The 15,830-nt window shown below is 47.1% G+C and overlaps 1 protein-coding gene across 18 annotated transcripts in view; it reads left to right on the top strand.

Annotated features, from left to right (window-relative positions):
* LOC135577076 (protein FAM219A-like) overlaps nucleotides 1–15,830 on the top strand; it is a 182,421-nt gene that overhangs the window by 146,481 nt on the left and 20,110 nt on the right. The window contains exon 6 of one of the 18 annotated variants that reach the window (XM_065044743.1): nucleotides 3,239–14,564. The exons of 15 other annotated variants lie outside the window; for them this stretch is intronic. In XM_065044743.1, coding sequence (XP_064900815.1) covers nucleotides 3,239–3,397 — 159 coding nt within the window. In that variant the 3' untranslated portion in view covers nucleotides 3,398–14,564. Of the gene's footprint in view, nucleotides 1–110; nucleotides 521–3,238; nucleotides 14,565–15,830 lie in introns of those variants that run through there. 2 more of the 18 variants (XM_065044744.1, XM_065044738.1) reach the window with 2 other exon arrangements.

Below are 15,830 nucleotides of genomic sequence, written 5' to 3' on the forward strand. Positions count from 1 at the left end.
GAACATGGCAGAAACTGTGTCATGTTTCTTTCTTCCCCAGTGATCCAGTTGGTTCTGTCCCCACGCTTCCATGGCACAGACACAGATCTGCCCGTTGACTGTTTTCACAGATACCTTTGGCCTCACTCAAACATTTCCCAGTTCTGCCAAGTCCTGAAGTGTTGGCCCAGCTGGTGCAAAAGCATCAACTTGTCTGTCACAGCAGCTCAGCAACCATCTACTTGCCAAGAAAACAAATAAAGGATCTGAGGATGTGCTGTGATTTCCAGTTCTTGTGGGAGTCAAGGTCAGCATCTTGGGTGGCAGGAACAGAATAGCAAGTAGAATTGCAACCCTGGACTTTAGCAGGGCTAACTTTGGCCTTTTCAAGCAATTGCTGGGGGAAATCCCATGGGCAAGACTGCTTGAAGGAAAAGGGGCCCAAGATAGCTGGATTGCATTCAGAGATTGCTTCTTCCACGCTCAGGATCAGAGCGTCCCCACACGAAGGAAGTCAAGGAAGGGAGCCAGGAAGCCTGCGTGGTTGAATAGGGATCTGTTGGGTATGCTCAAGCAGAAGAGGAGAGTTTACAGGTCGTGGAAGCAGGGGCTGGCCACTTGGGAAGAATATAAGGCTGCTGTTAGAGGATGTAGGAAGGCAGCTAGGATAGCCAAGGCCTCCTTAGAATTACAGCTGGCGAGAGGGGTCAAGGACTGCAAAAAGAACTTTTTCAAATACATAGCAGATAAAACTAATACCAGAGGCAATGTAGGCCCACTGATGACTGGGGTGGGTGCCCTGGTGGCAGAAGATACAGAGAAGGCAGAATTACTGAATGCCTTCTTTGTCTCTGTCTACTCTGCCGGAGGCTGTCCTGGGGAGCCCTGTACCCCTGAGACCCCGGATGAAGCCAGGTCAATGGAGGAGTTTGCTTTAGTTGATGAGGACTGGGTTAGGGAGCAATTAAATAGTCTGGACATCCATAAATCCATGGGTCCAGATGGGATGCATCCTCGGGTGCTGAGGGAGATGGCTGAAGTCATAGCTGGACCGCTCTCCATCATCTTTGCCAAGTCTTGGGAAACGGGAGAGGTGCCCGAGGATTGGAGGAAAGCAAATGTCACTCCATTCTTCAAAAAGGGCAAGAAGGAGGACCTGGGTAATTATAGACCAGTCAGCCTCACCTCTGTCCCTGGGAAAGTAATGGAACAGCTTGTCCTTGGTGCCATCTCAAGGCATATCAAGGATAAGAGGGTTATTAGGGGCAGTCAGCATGGCTTTACCAAGGGTAAGTCATGCTTGACCAACCTCATAGCCTTTTATGAGAATGTAACAAGGTGGATGGATGATGGCAGAGCGGTGGATGTGGTTTACCTTGACTTCAGTAAAGCCTTTGACACAGTCTCCCACAGCATCCTCACAGCTAAGTTGAGGAGGTGTGGTCTAGACAATAGAGTAGTGAGGTGGGTTGCAAACTGGCTTAAGGAGAGAAGCCAGAGAGTGGTAGTCAATGGTGCCGAGTCTAGTTGGAGGCCAGTATCTAGTGGAGTGCCTCAGGGGTCAGTACTGGGGCCAATATTATTCAATATATTCATTAACGATTTGGATGAGGGAATAGAGTATACTATCAGCAAGTTTGCTGATGACACTAAGCTGGGAGGTGTGGCTGACACACCAGAAGGCTGTGCTGCCATCCAGCGGGACCTGGACAGGCTGGAGAGTTGGGCGGGGAATAACCTAATGAAATTTAACAAGGGAAAGTGTAGAGTCCTGCATCTGGGCATGAACAACCCCAGGTTCCAGTATAGGTTGGGAAATTACATATTAGAGAGCAGTGTAGAGGAAAGGGACCTGGGGGTCCTGGTGGACAACAGGATGACCACGAGCCAGCACTGTGCCCTTGTGGCCAGGAAGGCCAATGGCATCCTTGGGTGTATTACAAGGGGGGTGGTTAGTAGATCGAGAGAGGTCCTCCTTCCCCTCTACTCCGCCCTGGTGAGACCACATCTGGAATATTGTGTCCAGTTCTGGGCCCCTCAGTTCCAACGAAGATGATTAAGGGAGTGGAGCACCTCCCTTATGAAGAAAGGCTGAGGTAGCTGGGGCTCTTTAGTTTGGAGAAGAGGAGACTAAGGGGGGACCTCATTAATGTTTATAAATATATAAAGGGTGAGTGCCATGAGGATGGAGCCAGGCTCTTCTCGGTGGCCAACAATGATAGGACAAGGGGTAATGGGATCAAGCTGGAACACAAGAGGTTCCGCTTAAATTTGAGAAAAAACTTCTTCTCAGTGAGGGTGACAGAGCACTGGAACAGGCTGCCCAGGGAGGTTGTGGAGTCTCCTTCTCTGGAGACATTCAAAACCTGCCTGGACATGTTCCTGTGCGACCTCTCTTAGGTGTTCCTGCTCCAGCAGGGGGATTGGACTAGATGATCTTTTGAGGTCCCTTCCAATCCCAAACATACTGTGATACTGTGTGATACCCAGTGCATGTTTATTTGGAGCACCAGAAATTCCAGGGAGGACTTGCAGATATTAACTCTTGCCCTTTCAGAGAGAAAAGGCAGGGAAGCTCAGGCTTGTTAATCCTTCTGCATTGTTTCTGAATATATTCCCAAACTCTTTTGTGCATTAGTTTTTCAGACTCTGGCTACTGCTTCTGCAGGATCTGATTTTACATCCAGGGTGCTGAGCAGCCATTCTGCACACAAGCCACTGGGAATTCTTCCCTCTTGTATCCCTTCCTTGGGCAAAATACCTCTGAAACACAGAGAAACAGCCAAGAGCAGGGACCAGCAAATGATCTAGGCCATCTCTGGGCCCTGATGAAGTGTTGTTCACCTAGATCTGGCTAGACAGCACTTGAATCCAAGATTACAAAAAGCGAAGAGGCTTTACCACCTTTCAACTGCTATAGTGCCCCAGACTGAGAGGAGGGACTGCTCAGCTGCCAGTCACTTTATTATCATTATTATTACATTACTTTGAATGAGGACTTGTCTTCATGGAAAGATTATTCCAGAATAAAATAGTGTATCAACTTGCTACTCTGGAATATCTCGCTCCTATCCTATTTTGGTATAAGTTAGAAAAGCAGAAGGCAGCCCTCACCTGTGGTCAAAACTGGGATTCTTTCATTGATGGGACAGCTGCTAATGATAGGGAAATATATTCCAAAATAAGGGGCCTCCTTCCTTTTCTGACCATCAGAAGGAAGAAGTCTCAAGTGTTTGACTGTTTGTTTCTTTGTCTGTAGCAGATCAACCAAGACTTGAACATCCAGCTGCTAAAGGATGGGTACCGGTTAGATGAGATCCCAGATGACGAGGACCTCGACCTAATTCCCCCTAAATCAGTCAACCCTACCTGCATGTGTTGCCAAGCCACCTCCTCCACTGCCTGTCACATCCAGTAGTGAGGCTGGCAGGCTGTGATCAGTGCTTTCCACTTTAACTGTAAAACTTAACAGCCATTGCTTCCTCCTATGGTAGGACATGCACCTCTTTGTCTTCATGGAGCCAGGAGAAACCAAAAAATTCATTTTATGATTGGTTAATAAGTTATTTTAAGCTATGGTTAAACAAAAGAGAAGTTGCTCAAAGTGCCAGGCAGTGCCTGGCAGAACTGACTGGTCTGGAGAATAAATGCAGGAGGGTCCAAAGATAACTCCTTGGTTTGTGTAGGCACTGGTCATGTTTTGTAATGTGTCTGTTCCAGAATGGGAAGGGTCCTGCCTACTGAAACAAATCCATCTGCAAGATTAGGGGTGAGTCAGAGGTGTCAGAGGGTTTTACCTGTGGGAGGAGGTCAGTTCTTAATTCATTCACTAAACCTGATTCGTTTGCATAACCAAAATTGTACGGTAACTGGGGGATGATAATGGGAACAGAGCAGGGCTTCCTTTCTTATGTCAAGGCTAGCCAGGACTAGCATGACACAATTCATTCACTTTCAAAGAAGACAAATAGGTGGCATTTCACTGTGAGTCAGTACTAGCTAGAGCTGTTGTGTCACATATCCAATGCAATCTATCCTTAGCTCCACATTAAATTATCACCAAACACATCAGATTCCATCTGAAATCCATCCATGTTCTTCAGGGATTCAGTCCTTACCTGAGAATACCATACTCCTGAGTTCAGTCCAGTCACATAGACTTCATCCTATACTTCATTCCTGTGAGACACATCTGCTTCCAAATATCTTAAAGTTTGTTCAACTAAGAAAAATTGAGTCCTGCACAAGACATAACTAGAGCTGTGCAGTCTGAAGTTCAGTGCCAGAAAAGTTAGCTGAAGAAAGAACATTTTTACAGAGCTTGGCTGTTGATATTCTCTTAACACTGTATCTCTTGGTGCCTGTGAGAAAGATTTGTTAATGCTGAAGGCATCTCTGTGGTGGTGTCAGACTTGGGGGGGTGTGTGTGTGTGTGTTCAGCAACAGCAGGATTATGAACAGCTTCAACTAAAAAAAACTATGAGAGGACACTACTGTTTATCCCATCTCTGCCCACTTGTGAACCAAGCTTGGTCTGTGTTAGATGTCCCACATCAGGAGCAATTGTGTTTATTTGGTGCTGGAAGTTGGGAAACCTGGTGTTATATTAGGTGGCTGGACTGAATTGCCAGTTTACCAGCAGATTGTTTTGAATGCAAAATTATTTCTGGAATGAGGAAATGTTCTCTCCCTGGCCAGTCTTACACTGCTGGTTTCAGCACGACTAAGGTGACAGATGGGCTGGCATTTTTCTCATAGACAAAATCTTTTGCCACAGGCATGACTGTGTGTTCCTGCTCTGCCAGGAGGAAGGACTGCCTACCTTGCATCAGCGCTTGCTTTAGATCCTGGGGAAAAGAGAAAGAGATGGCAATTCTGAGCTTCTCATCAGAATTTCCTTAAGTTGCAATACAGAACCTGAGCTCCACCCTGAAGGACAGATCCCCCTCGTCTGAAATATTCATGTAGTGAGCTGAGTCTAAGAAATCCTCTTTGTGATTGGGAGGACACCTATTTACCATTGTGGGTTTTCACTCTGTGCATTGCAAGGCACAGTGTCATCCACAGCATGAGCAAAAGAACAGGCACACAAGACTCCTGGGCTTTATTATTCACTAGCTGGCCCTGGGCAACCATTAAAGCTGTGTTTGCCCATCCCCAAAAAACAGGACACTGCCACTCTGACTCCAGGCCACAGAAAGAGGACTGAGCGGTGCTGTTTACTGAGCATCCCTGCCTCCTCCTTGTGCAGAAGTGCTGGTTAACTTGCCAGCTCCTCTAGGAAAAGAGTGTTTCTCAATTGAATTCCTCTCCCTTTCTCATCACCTGGTAATGCTGAGAGGGAATAGTTCCAAAATGTTTCTAAAGAAGCACAAAGCATCAGGTCCCCAAGTCTTTGCTTCTTCCTTTGTGTGCCTGCTTTCCTCTCCAGTGCTAGTTCAGGTGTGAGGTTAGCAACTTGTCTGGAGTGGGGGAAAGAGCTCTAACAAGACTCTGTAGGGAGAAAAGATAAAAGGGAAAAGCATTCCTTAAGGAGTCTCTTTTTTTTAAATGGAAAATGTAGTCAAAACCTAACAGAAATCCCATAGTCAAAACAAATCCTACAAGACATGGATGAGTCTCTTTAAATGTTCACTCTTCTAAAGCAGGACTTTGCAGTTCAGCATTGTTACCATGCAACATCTTCATCGCATTTATCCTTCTGGGTTAGTCTCTGTGCCTTCCAGCTGGGCTGCACACAGCCTTTCCCACAGCCCTTGCTCAGGTGCTTGGAGCATTTCTCCTGCTGGAGAAACAAGGCATCTATTGACATGGGTCAGCCCTGGGAGACTGCAGGTCCCACAGGTTTCCATCATGCTGCTGTCATGTTCAGTCAAGGACAGCATGAAGCTTTCTGAGACTGTATCTCCCAAGGCTGACTGACATCTCTCCTCTGAAGGTCAGACCTTCTTTCATAACCACTGTCCCATGGCACCATAACCAAGTCCTTTTATTGCCCCTATTGCTGTTTTTTGCCTGCCATGTGCCCTGCGGCATTCCCTAACCCTGCAACCTTGGAACTGCCCTCAGCCCTTTGCATTATGTGATGTGCACTTGCTTCCAGCACAACCCTTTAAGGTCTCTGGGAGGGAGATGAATTTAAATGTTTACACCCAGTGCTTCCTCCAAATACAGACAGAAGCACAAGCAAATGTTTTTCACTGCACACAGAAGGAGCTGGTTGCACAAATAGCTGTTTTGGCATGACAGTACAGGACCATAAAATGACATTTTTTTTGGTTTCTCCTCACTATGCTTTGTATTCATATATTTTATTAGGGAAATAAAGTAGAAAGGGTAGGGAAAAGTAGTTACTTGTGTGGAGTCATTATCAGGAAGGCTGAATGGATTAAGGCAATGCACATGTGGCTATAATAGAAAACTGAACACTAACCCTTCTGAATCATAGTCCCTTAAGCAGGTTATGACCATGGGGCATGTTTGTTGGCTTTTTATGGAATATGATGGAAGGCCTGACAGTATGTATTAACCGCAGATTTAGCTGGCTCTCCCTATATGGTCTCATGTTCAGACCTTTGCTTCGCTAGCCCTTGTTCTCATGAAGGAACTCAACTTACCTGATGTCTGCTGAAAATACAATAAAGCAGAGAGGAAACAGTCTAGGAAGCCCTTGGAGTGTGTGAAAGACAACTTCCTGACACAGCTGGTCAGTGAGCCAACTAGGGAAGGTGCCCCACTGGACCTGTTGTTTGTGAACAGAGAAGGACTTGTGGGCGATGTGATGGTCAGAGGCTGCCTTGGGCATAGCGATCATTTCTATTCTTGGAGAAGTAAGGAGGGGGGTCAGCAGAACTGCTACCTTGGACTTCCAGAGGGTTTAGGAGGCAGTCCTGAAGGGCAAAGGAGTCCAGGAAAGCTGGGCATTCTTCAAGAAGGAAGTCTTAAAGGCACAGGAGCAGGCCATCCCCATATGCCAAAAGATGAGCCAGCGGGGAAGAAGATCACCCTGGCTGAACAGAGAGCTCTGGCTGGAACTCAGGAATAAAAAGAGAGTTTATGACCTTTAGAAGATGGGGCAGGCAACTCAGGAGGACTACAAGGATGTTGTGAAGTTATGCAGGAAGAAAATTAGAAGGGCCAATGCCCAACTGGAGCTGAATCTGGCTACAGCCATAAAAGGCAACAAAAAAAATTTCTATAAATACATTGGCAACAAAAGAAGGGCTAAGGAGAATCTCCACCCTCTAGTGGATGCGAGGGGAAACAGTGACAGAGGATGAGGAAAAGGACGAGGTACTAAATGCCTTCTTTGCTTCAGTCTTTAATAATAAGACCAGTTGTGCTCCAAGTACACAGTCCCCTGAGCTGGAAGACAGGGATGGAGAGCAGAATGAAGCCCCAATAATCCAAGGAGAAATGGTTAGTGAACTGCTACATCACTTAGACACGCATGAGTCTATGGGGCCAGATAGGATCCACCCAAGGGTGCTGATGGAGCTGGCAGAGGTGCTCGCCAAGCTACTTTAAATTATTTACCAGCAGTCCTGGCTAACCGGGGAGGTCCACGTTGACTGGAATTTGGAAAATGTGACGCACGTCTACAAGAAGGTTTGGAAGGAGGATCTGGGGACTTAGAGGCCTCTCAGTCTGATCTCAGTGCTGGGGAAGATTGTGGAGCAGATCGTTCTGAGTGCCATCACGTGGCACATAGAGGACAACCAAGCGATCAGGCCCAGTCAGCATGGGTTTATGAAAAGCAGGTCCTGCTTGACTAACCTGATCTCCTTCTATGAGAAGGTGACCTGCTTAGTGGATGGGGGAAAGGCTGTGGATGTTTTCTACCTAGACTTTAGTAAGGCCTTTGACATTGTTTCCCACAACATTCTGCTGGAGAAACTGGCTTCTCATGGCTTCGATGGGCATATTATCACTGGGTAAAGAACTGGCTGGATGGCCTGGCCCAAAGAGTTCTAGTGAATGGAGTCAAATCCAGTTGACAGTCAGTCACAAACAGTATTCCCCAGGGCTCAGTACTGGAGCCAGTACTGTTTAATATCTTTATCAATGATCTGGATGAGGGGATCGAGTGCACCCTCAGTAAGTTTGCAGATGACACCAAGTTGGGTGGGAGTGTTGATCTGCTTGAGGGTAGGAAGGCTATACAGAGAGGTCTGGACCAGCTGGATTGTTGGGCTGAGGCCAATTGTATGAGGTTCAACAAGGCCAAGTGCTGTGTCCTGCACTTGGGTCACAACAACCCCATGCAACACTACAGGCTCGGGGAAGAATGGCTAGAAAACTGCCTTGAGTCTTATGAGAAGTGGCTGAGGGAACTGGGGTTGTTTAGTTTGGAGAGGAAGACACTGAGGGGAGACCTTATCACTCTCTACAACTATCTGAAAGGAGGTTGTAGCATGGAGGGTGTTCATCTCTTTTCCCAGGTAACAAGTGATAGGATGAGTGGGAATGGCCTCAAGTTGTACCGGGGGAGGTTTAGATTGGATATTAGGAAAAACTTCTTCATGGAAAGGGTTGTCAGGCATTGGAACAGGCTGCTCAGGGAAGTGGTTGAGTCACCATCCCTGGAGGTATTTAAAAGATGTGTAGATGTGGTGCTTAGGGACATAGTTTAGTGGTCAACTTGTTAGTGTTAGGTTAATGGTTGGACTCAATGATCTTAAAGGTCTTTTCCAACCAAAATGATTCTATGATTCTATTTTGTGATTTGGCCAGAAGGTTTTCCTTGTGCCCTTGTTAAAGGCTATGCTGTGTATAGATATGCGACTGTTCTGGCACTGCTTTCCTTAAACCAGTCTCTGCTGCCATGGCCCCAAGAAGGCAAAAGCAAAGAGCACAGACTCTGACTCTCTGTCACAGCATTATAAAGCTCTAAAATCTGCAGAGCTGTAGTAAAGCAAATCGTTCCTTATTCCAGCAAACCAGATGATTTTCTCAGGCCCCGTTTTCAGTCCCAAGTCATGCAGAATACTAAAGGGAGGAACACCACAGAGTATGAAAGGCTGTACAGCTGTCCATCTAAATTACCATACAGATAGGCTAGCTTTCTTATTTTGATGCTTGTGCCTCCACAAAGGAATTTGCATTTGATGCCTCCTAAAGCCAGACTGGCTTTTTGTTAGGATTTTATGTAATTTTAGTCATCAAATTACCTGAGTTTAAGCAAACTCTTTCCTTTTATCGCATGTTAATTTTGCCCTTTAATGTGAGCTGACTTTGGACTCCAGGGTCTCAGCACTCAACTTTTCAGTCAGTGTGAAAACTCCATATTCCCAGATGTCTGTATGAGGGGGAATATCCTCCTAGGGTTGAGGAAGATCTCTAGATAGGGTGGTCTAGTCTGCTTTTCTGGTGGTCGTATAATAAACTTTGGCCAAAAGAAGGCTGATGTCCAGGCAACCATCCCAAAGGCTCATTTGATGTCTTATCAGACATATCCTGAAGCCAATCCTTGGAAGAGCCACTGGATCATATCTGACTTTGCTGCATATCTATCCCCAATGTGTACACTTGACCATTGGGTCTGCTCTTCTCTTCTGGCTGTATTGCAACTGCAAAAGCAGGTGGCCAAGCCTGCTGCACAGACTTCAAAAGAGACTTCAGGATGCCGTGCTCCCCCACAGATAGGACTGACTCAGCTGTTTCTGGTTTGGATCTCTGGCTCCTTTCTCAAAAGGAGACACCTGCTCTTGTCAGCCGTGTGCTGGCTGACACATTGGTCTGTGATCCTGAACAGAATCCTCTTCATGCAGAATCTGTCCTCGATCTGGCCTGCAAGCTATACAGTGGCATGCAGGAGGCTTGAAAAGTAAAGTGCCCTGTATGTGACAATGGAAACATGAAAATGCTTTTGAAGAAAGGAAGGACCCAGCTGGGCATCAGATGGAATGACAGGAAAAGGAAAACAAGCAGTAACTAGAAAGGTTGCCAAGTACTGTCTTGGCCTAAGGCAGATCCCAGTTGTCCAAGTTAATCTATTCAGTACAGTGCTGATACCAGCAGGGAGCAAAGCTCACTTTCAGATGCACACACCAGAAACACCATGTCCCTGAGCTGGCACTGCAGCCAAATACTACTACAGAGAGTCTGCTAGACTGTTAGAGCATAGAAATGAGATCTGGGATCCCTTGCTGATGTTGGCACATACTACATGTTTGCTCTAACTTCAGACAAGTTACATCCCCTCTTGATATCCGTTCCCTTCTCCAGCACAGGGGAGAAAGCCACCTTCCCAAGATGCTACCACTACCCTGCATGGATGTTGCCAAGTATGTGGCAGGCACCATTGATAGGATACCTCTGCAAGCAAGATGCAAAAAGCATGCTATAGAAGTTTTACGTGTATTTTCAAAGTACTACAAAGAACAGCAGCACAACTCTGCTTTCCCTCTGTTTAACACCTTCTGATGTTGCTTGCATGTGCCAGAAGGCTGCAGGGTGGAGGTTTGTAGAGAAATTAAACAGCTTTGGGGCCAGATGTTTGGCAAGGTTGTGTTTCCCAGTTATTTGGCAGCTGGCTCTTGCACAACTGGCTTCTTAATCTGCATGCTGCCACAGAGAATGTGTGAGATTTGATGGCCTGACAGCACCATCCCCTGCTAGTGATGTTAAGGAATTTAGGAGTGCAACTGGGATAGTGAGTGCTGATGGAAGGGAAAAGAGCATTGAAGGTCTCCTTTTGTATATACCCATGGCAGTTTCATGCTCTTAATTTTAGCATCCATGTAATGACCTGAGGGTATAAATTGGCAGTTTTGCCTGGGCTCTTGCTTTACTTTACCATTCTCCCTTAAAGCTCACATGGGGTATGGCCACCCTTACCAAGAATGAAGCAGGCTTTGTCACCTGGCTGCTGCTCAGCTCAGCAAGCACAGGCTGCATGTGCCACTGTAAATATACCCTGGCTTTGACCTCTTCCACCCTTCAGAGTTAACTCTTCACATCACTCTCCTATTTCTACTTCTTACGTCTCAAAAGAAACATATGCATAGATGGGCAGTGCCACAGGACAAGCTGGGCTAGGTTGAGCCTAAGGGAAAGGCATGGAAAGATGTTCATTTTAAGGTGCTTTTCACCTCTAGGAGAACATGGCATCCTTGTCACTTCCTTTCAAGGCTTTCTTGTGTGAGGGATTGTTCCAAATCTTGAACCACATCTCATCAGACAAACCCACCTCTGTTACAGAGCCACACAAGCCCTGAAGCAGAAGGGCCAGCAACTTAGCATAGAGGAAGACCTGGGATTACCTATAGAAGATTAATGCCAGACTAACCAGATGCAGGTTTCTCACAGGGTCTAGCATACATATTTTAAGTCCCTGTATTGTGCGGCTGAGCTGCTGCATTGCTTCCAAAAAATTACAGTTACATCCCCTCCTTTGGCCTCCTTCACATCGGTGGCAATGCCAGGATCACAGCAGCTAAATGCTGCCTGGCTGGGCAGTCCTCTGACAGCTTGCTGAGAAGGCAAAGGCCAAGGACTAATTGAGACTACATGGAGTAGAGCACAGTGGCCCACAAAACTAAGCAGCAAGCTAGGTTGCAGAGCAGCATGGACACCAGCAGGACAGGTTGCAGCTTTCCCTGGTGCCTGCAGAGAGCAGCTCTTCCCATTGATTCCCAGACCCAATTGCCAGGAAATATTGGTGGTGGCTCCAAGCCTTTTTCTCTCTGTAAAAAGCTGCTCTAGCAAAAGATGGATTTGCTCCTAGAAGGAGCCCATCTCACTGGTTGTGCTTGGTCTGTGGAGCTATTCCATAGTAATAAATGGTGATACAGGTGGTAGAATTGCATCAGGGAGTGAAAGGTACAAAAGAAACCTCATTGAAATGTGACTCTCTCAGATGTGACACTGGAAACCAGCACAGTAGGCACCAGGAAAAGAAAAGGACACTGGAAGGCCATGCTGAGATAAGTCCCATTAGCTGCCGAGATGTTTGCCCTCCCAGAGCAGCATTTCTCCCCTAGTTACCCATCCAGCAGCCCCAGATGAGCTTACCAGGAAGAACTGCTCTCCACCTGGGCTGCCTTCTCCCTTCCACGCTGGTCCCAAAAGAGCTGTGACTCCATTTGTTACCCACCTTCCTCGAGCCTGCATGATTTGGGAAACGTGAAGTTTGTTGGGAGGTGTAATATAGACCAATGGAAAGAGCTGGAAAACTTGGACAAGCTGTCTTCACAACAGCCCTTCTGGTTTTTATCACCTTGATCTCCAGCTCACTGATTTCTCTGCTCAGTATTTTGCACAGAAAAGCTGGGATAGCATCTGTGTTTGGCTTGTAGATGCTTCTGTCCTGAGACAAACCCAAGGCAAACATCAGAACAGTGGGAGATCCAACAACTGTGATGGTGGATGAGACAGAGAGCAGGCTGGGATTTCTCTTCATCCACCTGAAGGCAGTGGGGCTGAGGGTTAGCCAGGCTACTGTAAAACCTTGGTGTGATCCAGCAAGCCAAGCTGGCTGCCTTCACTGTCCCAGGATCAGTGCTGTGGGAGGTCTGGGACCCAAGCACTGGGTCTCAGGCCTGCCAGCCCATGTGCAAATAGACTGGAGACCTGCAGCAGAGGCACAGGTGGGAAGCTTGTTGGCTGTGCCCTTTCTGTGCTGGGGCAGGGTGCTGTGAGACATGCTGGTAGGGCCGTAGCTGTGCAGGGAAAAAGACTCTTGCAGAGGATGAAGTCTTTGCAGGGGAGAAAACTAAGAAAGTTTTTTCTCCCCCTTTTTGCACATTTTTAACAATTTTTACTCCTTGCATGGAGGTTTTTGAATTTTCAGTTTAATAAAGAAGGAAATGAGTCACCATTAAATAGCTTTTTGAAGGGTTCTGAAAGCAGGCACCACTTAAATGCAGAGATGATCTGTGCCTAACATGCGACTTCCGGACCTCATTGTACATCCTGTAGTTGAGTCACCATGTGCGCCATGGGGACTGGGATGGGAGAGTCAATGCTGACCATCATGTCAAACAGCCACAGCTTCCCAAACTCAAGAAGAATCAGATCAGGAAGGGGGGAAAGCAGCAGCGACAGTAGAAGGATAGCTAGTTGTCACAGGTAAACTTCAGTATCCATGTCCAGTGGCTAGTTCTAGAATCACAAGCATACGTCCTCCTTCCACTCTTTTCTCAAAGTAACTATTGTCTTCCCCTCTCTGTGCACTAGTGATGAGCATCAGAGGTGGGTTGCACCAAAGTGACTCTCAGCCCAGTTCTGCATCCCCTCACCCACCTGAACCCAAGGCAGTCCAGATAGGCATTTGCCATCCCAAGTCTTAGTTTTTAGTAACCCTGCTTGGGTTTCTTTCCTCGTGTACCATAGCTTCCTCCCCACACACCCTGGCAGGGCAGTACAGGAGGCTCCAAACATGTCCCAAGAAGCTTCTTTGCCCCCTGGCAGCATCTTGCAGACGTGCACCTTACTGGGAATGTACTGGGTCAGTGCTTGTGAGATCTGGCGTTGCCAATCTTGCATAGGTGGCAGCTGATGGGGATCCAGCAGGAGAAGCTGGCAGGAAGTGTCTACTGTCCCTTTTCTTTTTTTGAGGGAGAGTGGGATATTTTTTGGCATTATGATTATTGTCCATCTTCCAGTGGCCAAGTTCCAGGCTGCATTAATAACTGGGGTTAATTGGCTGTCTGAGCAGGTATGGAGCTTCACACCAACTTTTATAGCAAACACTGTGGCTGTGTCCAGAGCCTGGATACAAGCTGGGTTTCTCCTGTGCTGGAAAAGTTCTTTCAGCAGGCCCCAGATAGCCATTTCTGGCAGATAATGAAAAAGCACTCCTCAGAGTCTAGATCAAATCTGCACTTCCATTTCATGTCCTCAGCTTGGAAAAAACACAACCCAAACAAATGCTTTCCAGGTCTCCTTTCCCTGTGTGATGCCTGGCACCCCAGGGGAGGGGATGGCAGGAGGCATTTGGGGGTCACCGAAAGTGAGATCTTTTTTGGATGTATTTAATGGAAATATCTTTCAGGAGGAGAGACCTCCTGACCTTTGCATTAATCTCAGAGCAGGAGATGAATGTCCAGCTGTCCTTGCATATAGTGAAACATAGCTGAAACATGCAAATGCAAAGTACAGTTAAATGTAGGGTTTGATCCAAATAACCTTTTAATTAAGAAGATAAATTTGTTGTAGCTTGACCTTAGTCCATGTTAGGAACCTGCTAATCATTTGACATACAGATTGTATTAATGCTGCACTTAACTTGGCCATTGGTTTTATTATTTGGGAGGTTTTTCATTCCCAAAGCACCAATCTGCATATTATATGGGTTTTTTTTTTCTTTCCTTTTTCCGGTTCAGAACATGTAGCACACTGTTGTACTTCTTTCTGTTCTCATCCACATAGAGTATTGCCTTAAACAGATCAGTTGTGTTGTGGTTTGGTTTGGGTTTTCTTTTTTCTACCATCAGTTTTATGCATTAATTTATTATTAAATGTGGATTTTTTAAAAAAACATGAAACATATTTTTTTTTAACATTTCCATTGCAGTATTTATCATTGTTACTGGTTGTGTGTAGTGTAACAGAATTAATATTAAAAAGCATACATATGAAAACCAGCCTGCTGGACTGTCATTGGAGCAAGCCATGGTGAGAGGGTATGAATCACACCATCTTCTCTGAGCCCCCAGCAATCACAGATGCTGAAATCAGGGGGTGCCAGCCTTCATGCCATGGCCAATACCAGCCTGCTTGGGTCCAGTAGAAGCAGCTGGTGTGGAGCTGTGCTGTATGGTGCAGTTAAACCTGCTGGGATTGGCCAGCCCCCAGCCAGCATTTGGGAAGGCTTCTCCTCAAGGCAGCGGGAAGGCGCATTGAGGGGGACCCAGCCCCTGCATCTGGGCTATGCCTCTCCTCCCAACAGTGACAGAAGCAGAAGGAAGTGCTGTGTCTATACAACATCGATGGGTGAAATAACCTTTTCTCCAGCCTTGCAGATATTTCTGCCCCTTAAAGCTGTTGGCACAAGAGCCAAGCACTGACTTTAGAGTCCAACATCAGCAACTGGAAACCCCAGGGACTGCTGGGGACAGGGGACAGCCACGGGGGGGGGCACTGGCTCATGCTGGCAGCTGACCCACTGCAGAGTGAGTCCCCCCGCAGCCAAGAGGCTCGGACCCCACCTCTCTGCAGAGTGGTGCTCTCCAGATCTGTGCCCCAGGGTGCTCCAAGGCCACGGGAGTGGGGAGGGGGAGGCATCACTGACACTCCCGTGTCCACCCTTCCCCCTCAGCCTCCCACTGGCTCTCAGGAGGGGACGGGGCTGATGGAGAGCCTGAGCCTGGCTCAATAGAGACCAGTGGGGTGTGAAAAATCAATGGCAACTTGTTTTTGTCATTTCAACAGCACATTAATCATGTTTGCCTGGGTGCATTTGGGTGCCCCAGGCTGCCTAGCCCTGCAACAAAAAGAGCAGGGCTTGACAACCCTTCAGGGATATGTTTTGAGATCCAGCCTGCCAAAATGGACCGGAAGCAGAGTGGGGCTCCAAGTTGGCACTGTGTGACAAGTCAAGCCAGAGCAGTTTCTGCTTGGCTCCCCATCTCAAAGAAAAGCAAACCCAGTTCATGCAAATCCCTCCCTGGCATAACCCAGCTGCCTCTGCACTGAGATAGATGAGGATCGCTCACTCCAACTACAGAGCCCATTGCAGCACTCAGGACAGGAGAGCAAACGAGTCACACAGGGTCACCTAAATCCAACTTTTTCATTAAAAAGGACAGACAGAGCAGGCATCAATTCCCCTGGCTACCCCAGCAGGCTGGGCCAGCAGTGCCTGGTGCTGTGCCCTAGGCACTGGCTGCACAGGTGTAGTGCTGTGC

Source organism: Columba livia, chromosome W (assembly GCF_036013475.1).
Source record: "Columba livia isolate bColLiv1 breed racing homer chromosome W, bColLiv1.pat.W.v2, whole genome shotgun sequence".
Taxonomy (NCBI): domain Eukaryota; kingdom Metazoa; phylum Chordata; class Aves; order Columbiformes; family Columbidae; genus Columba; species Columba livia.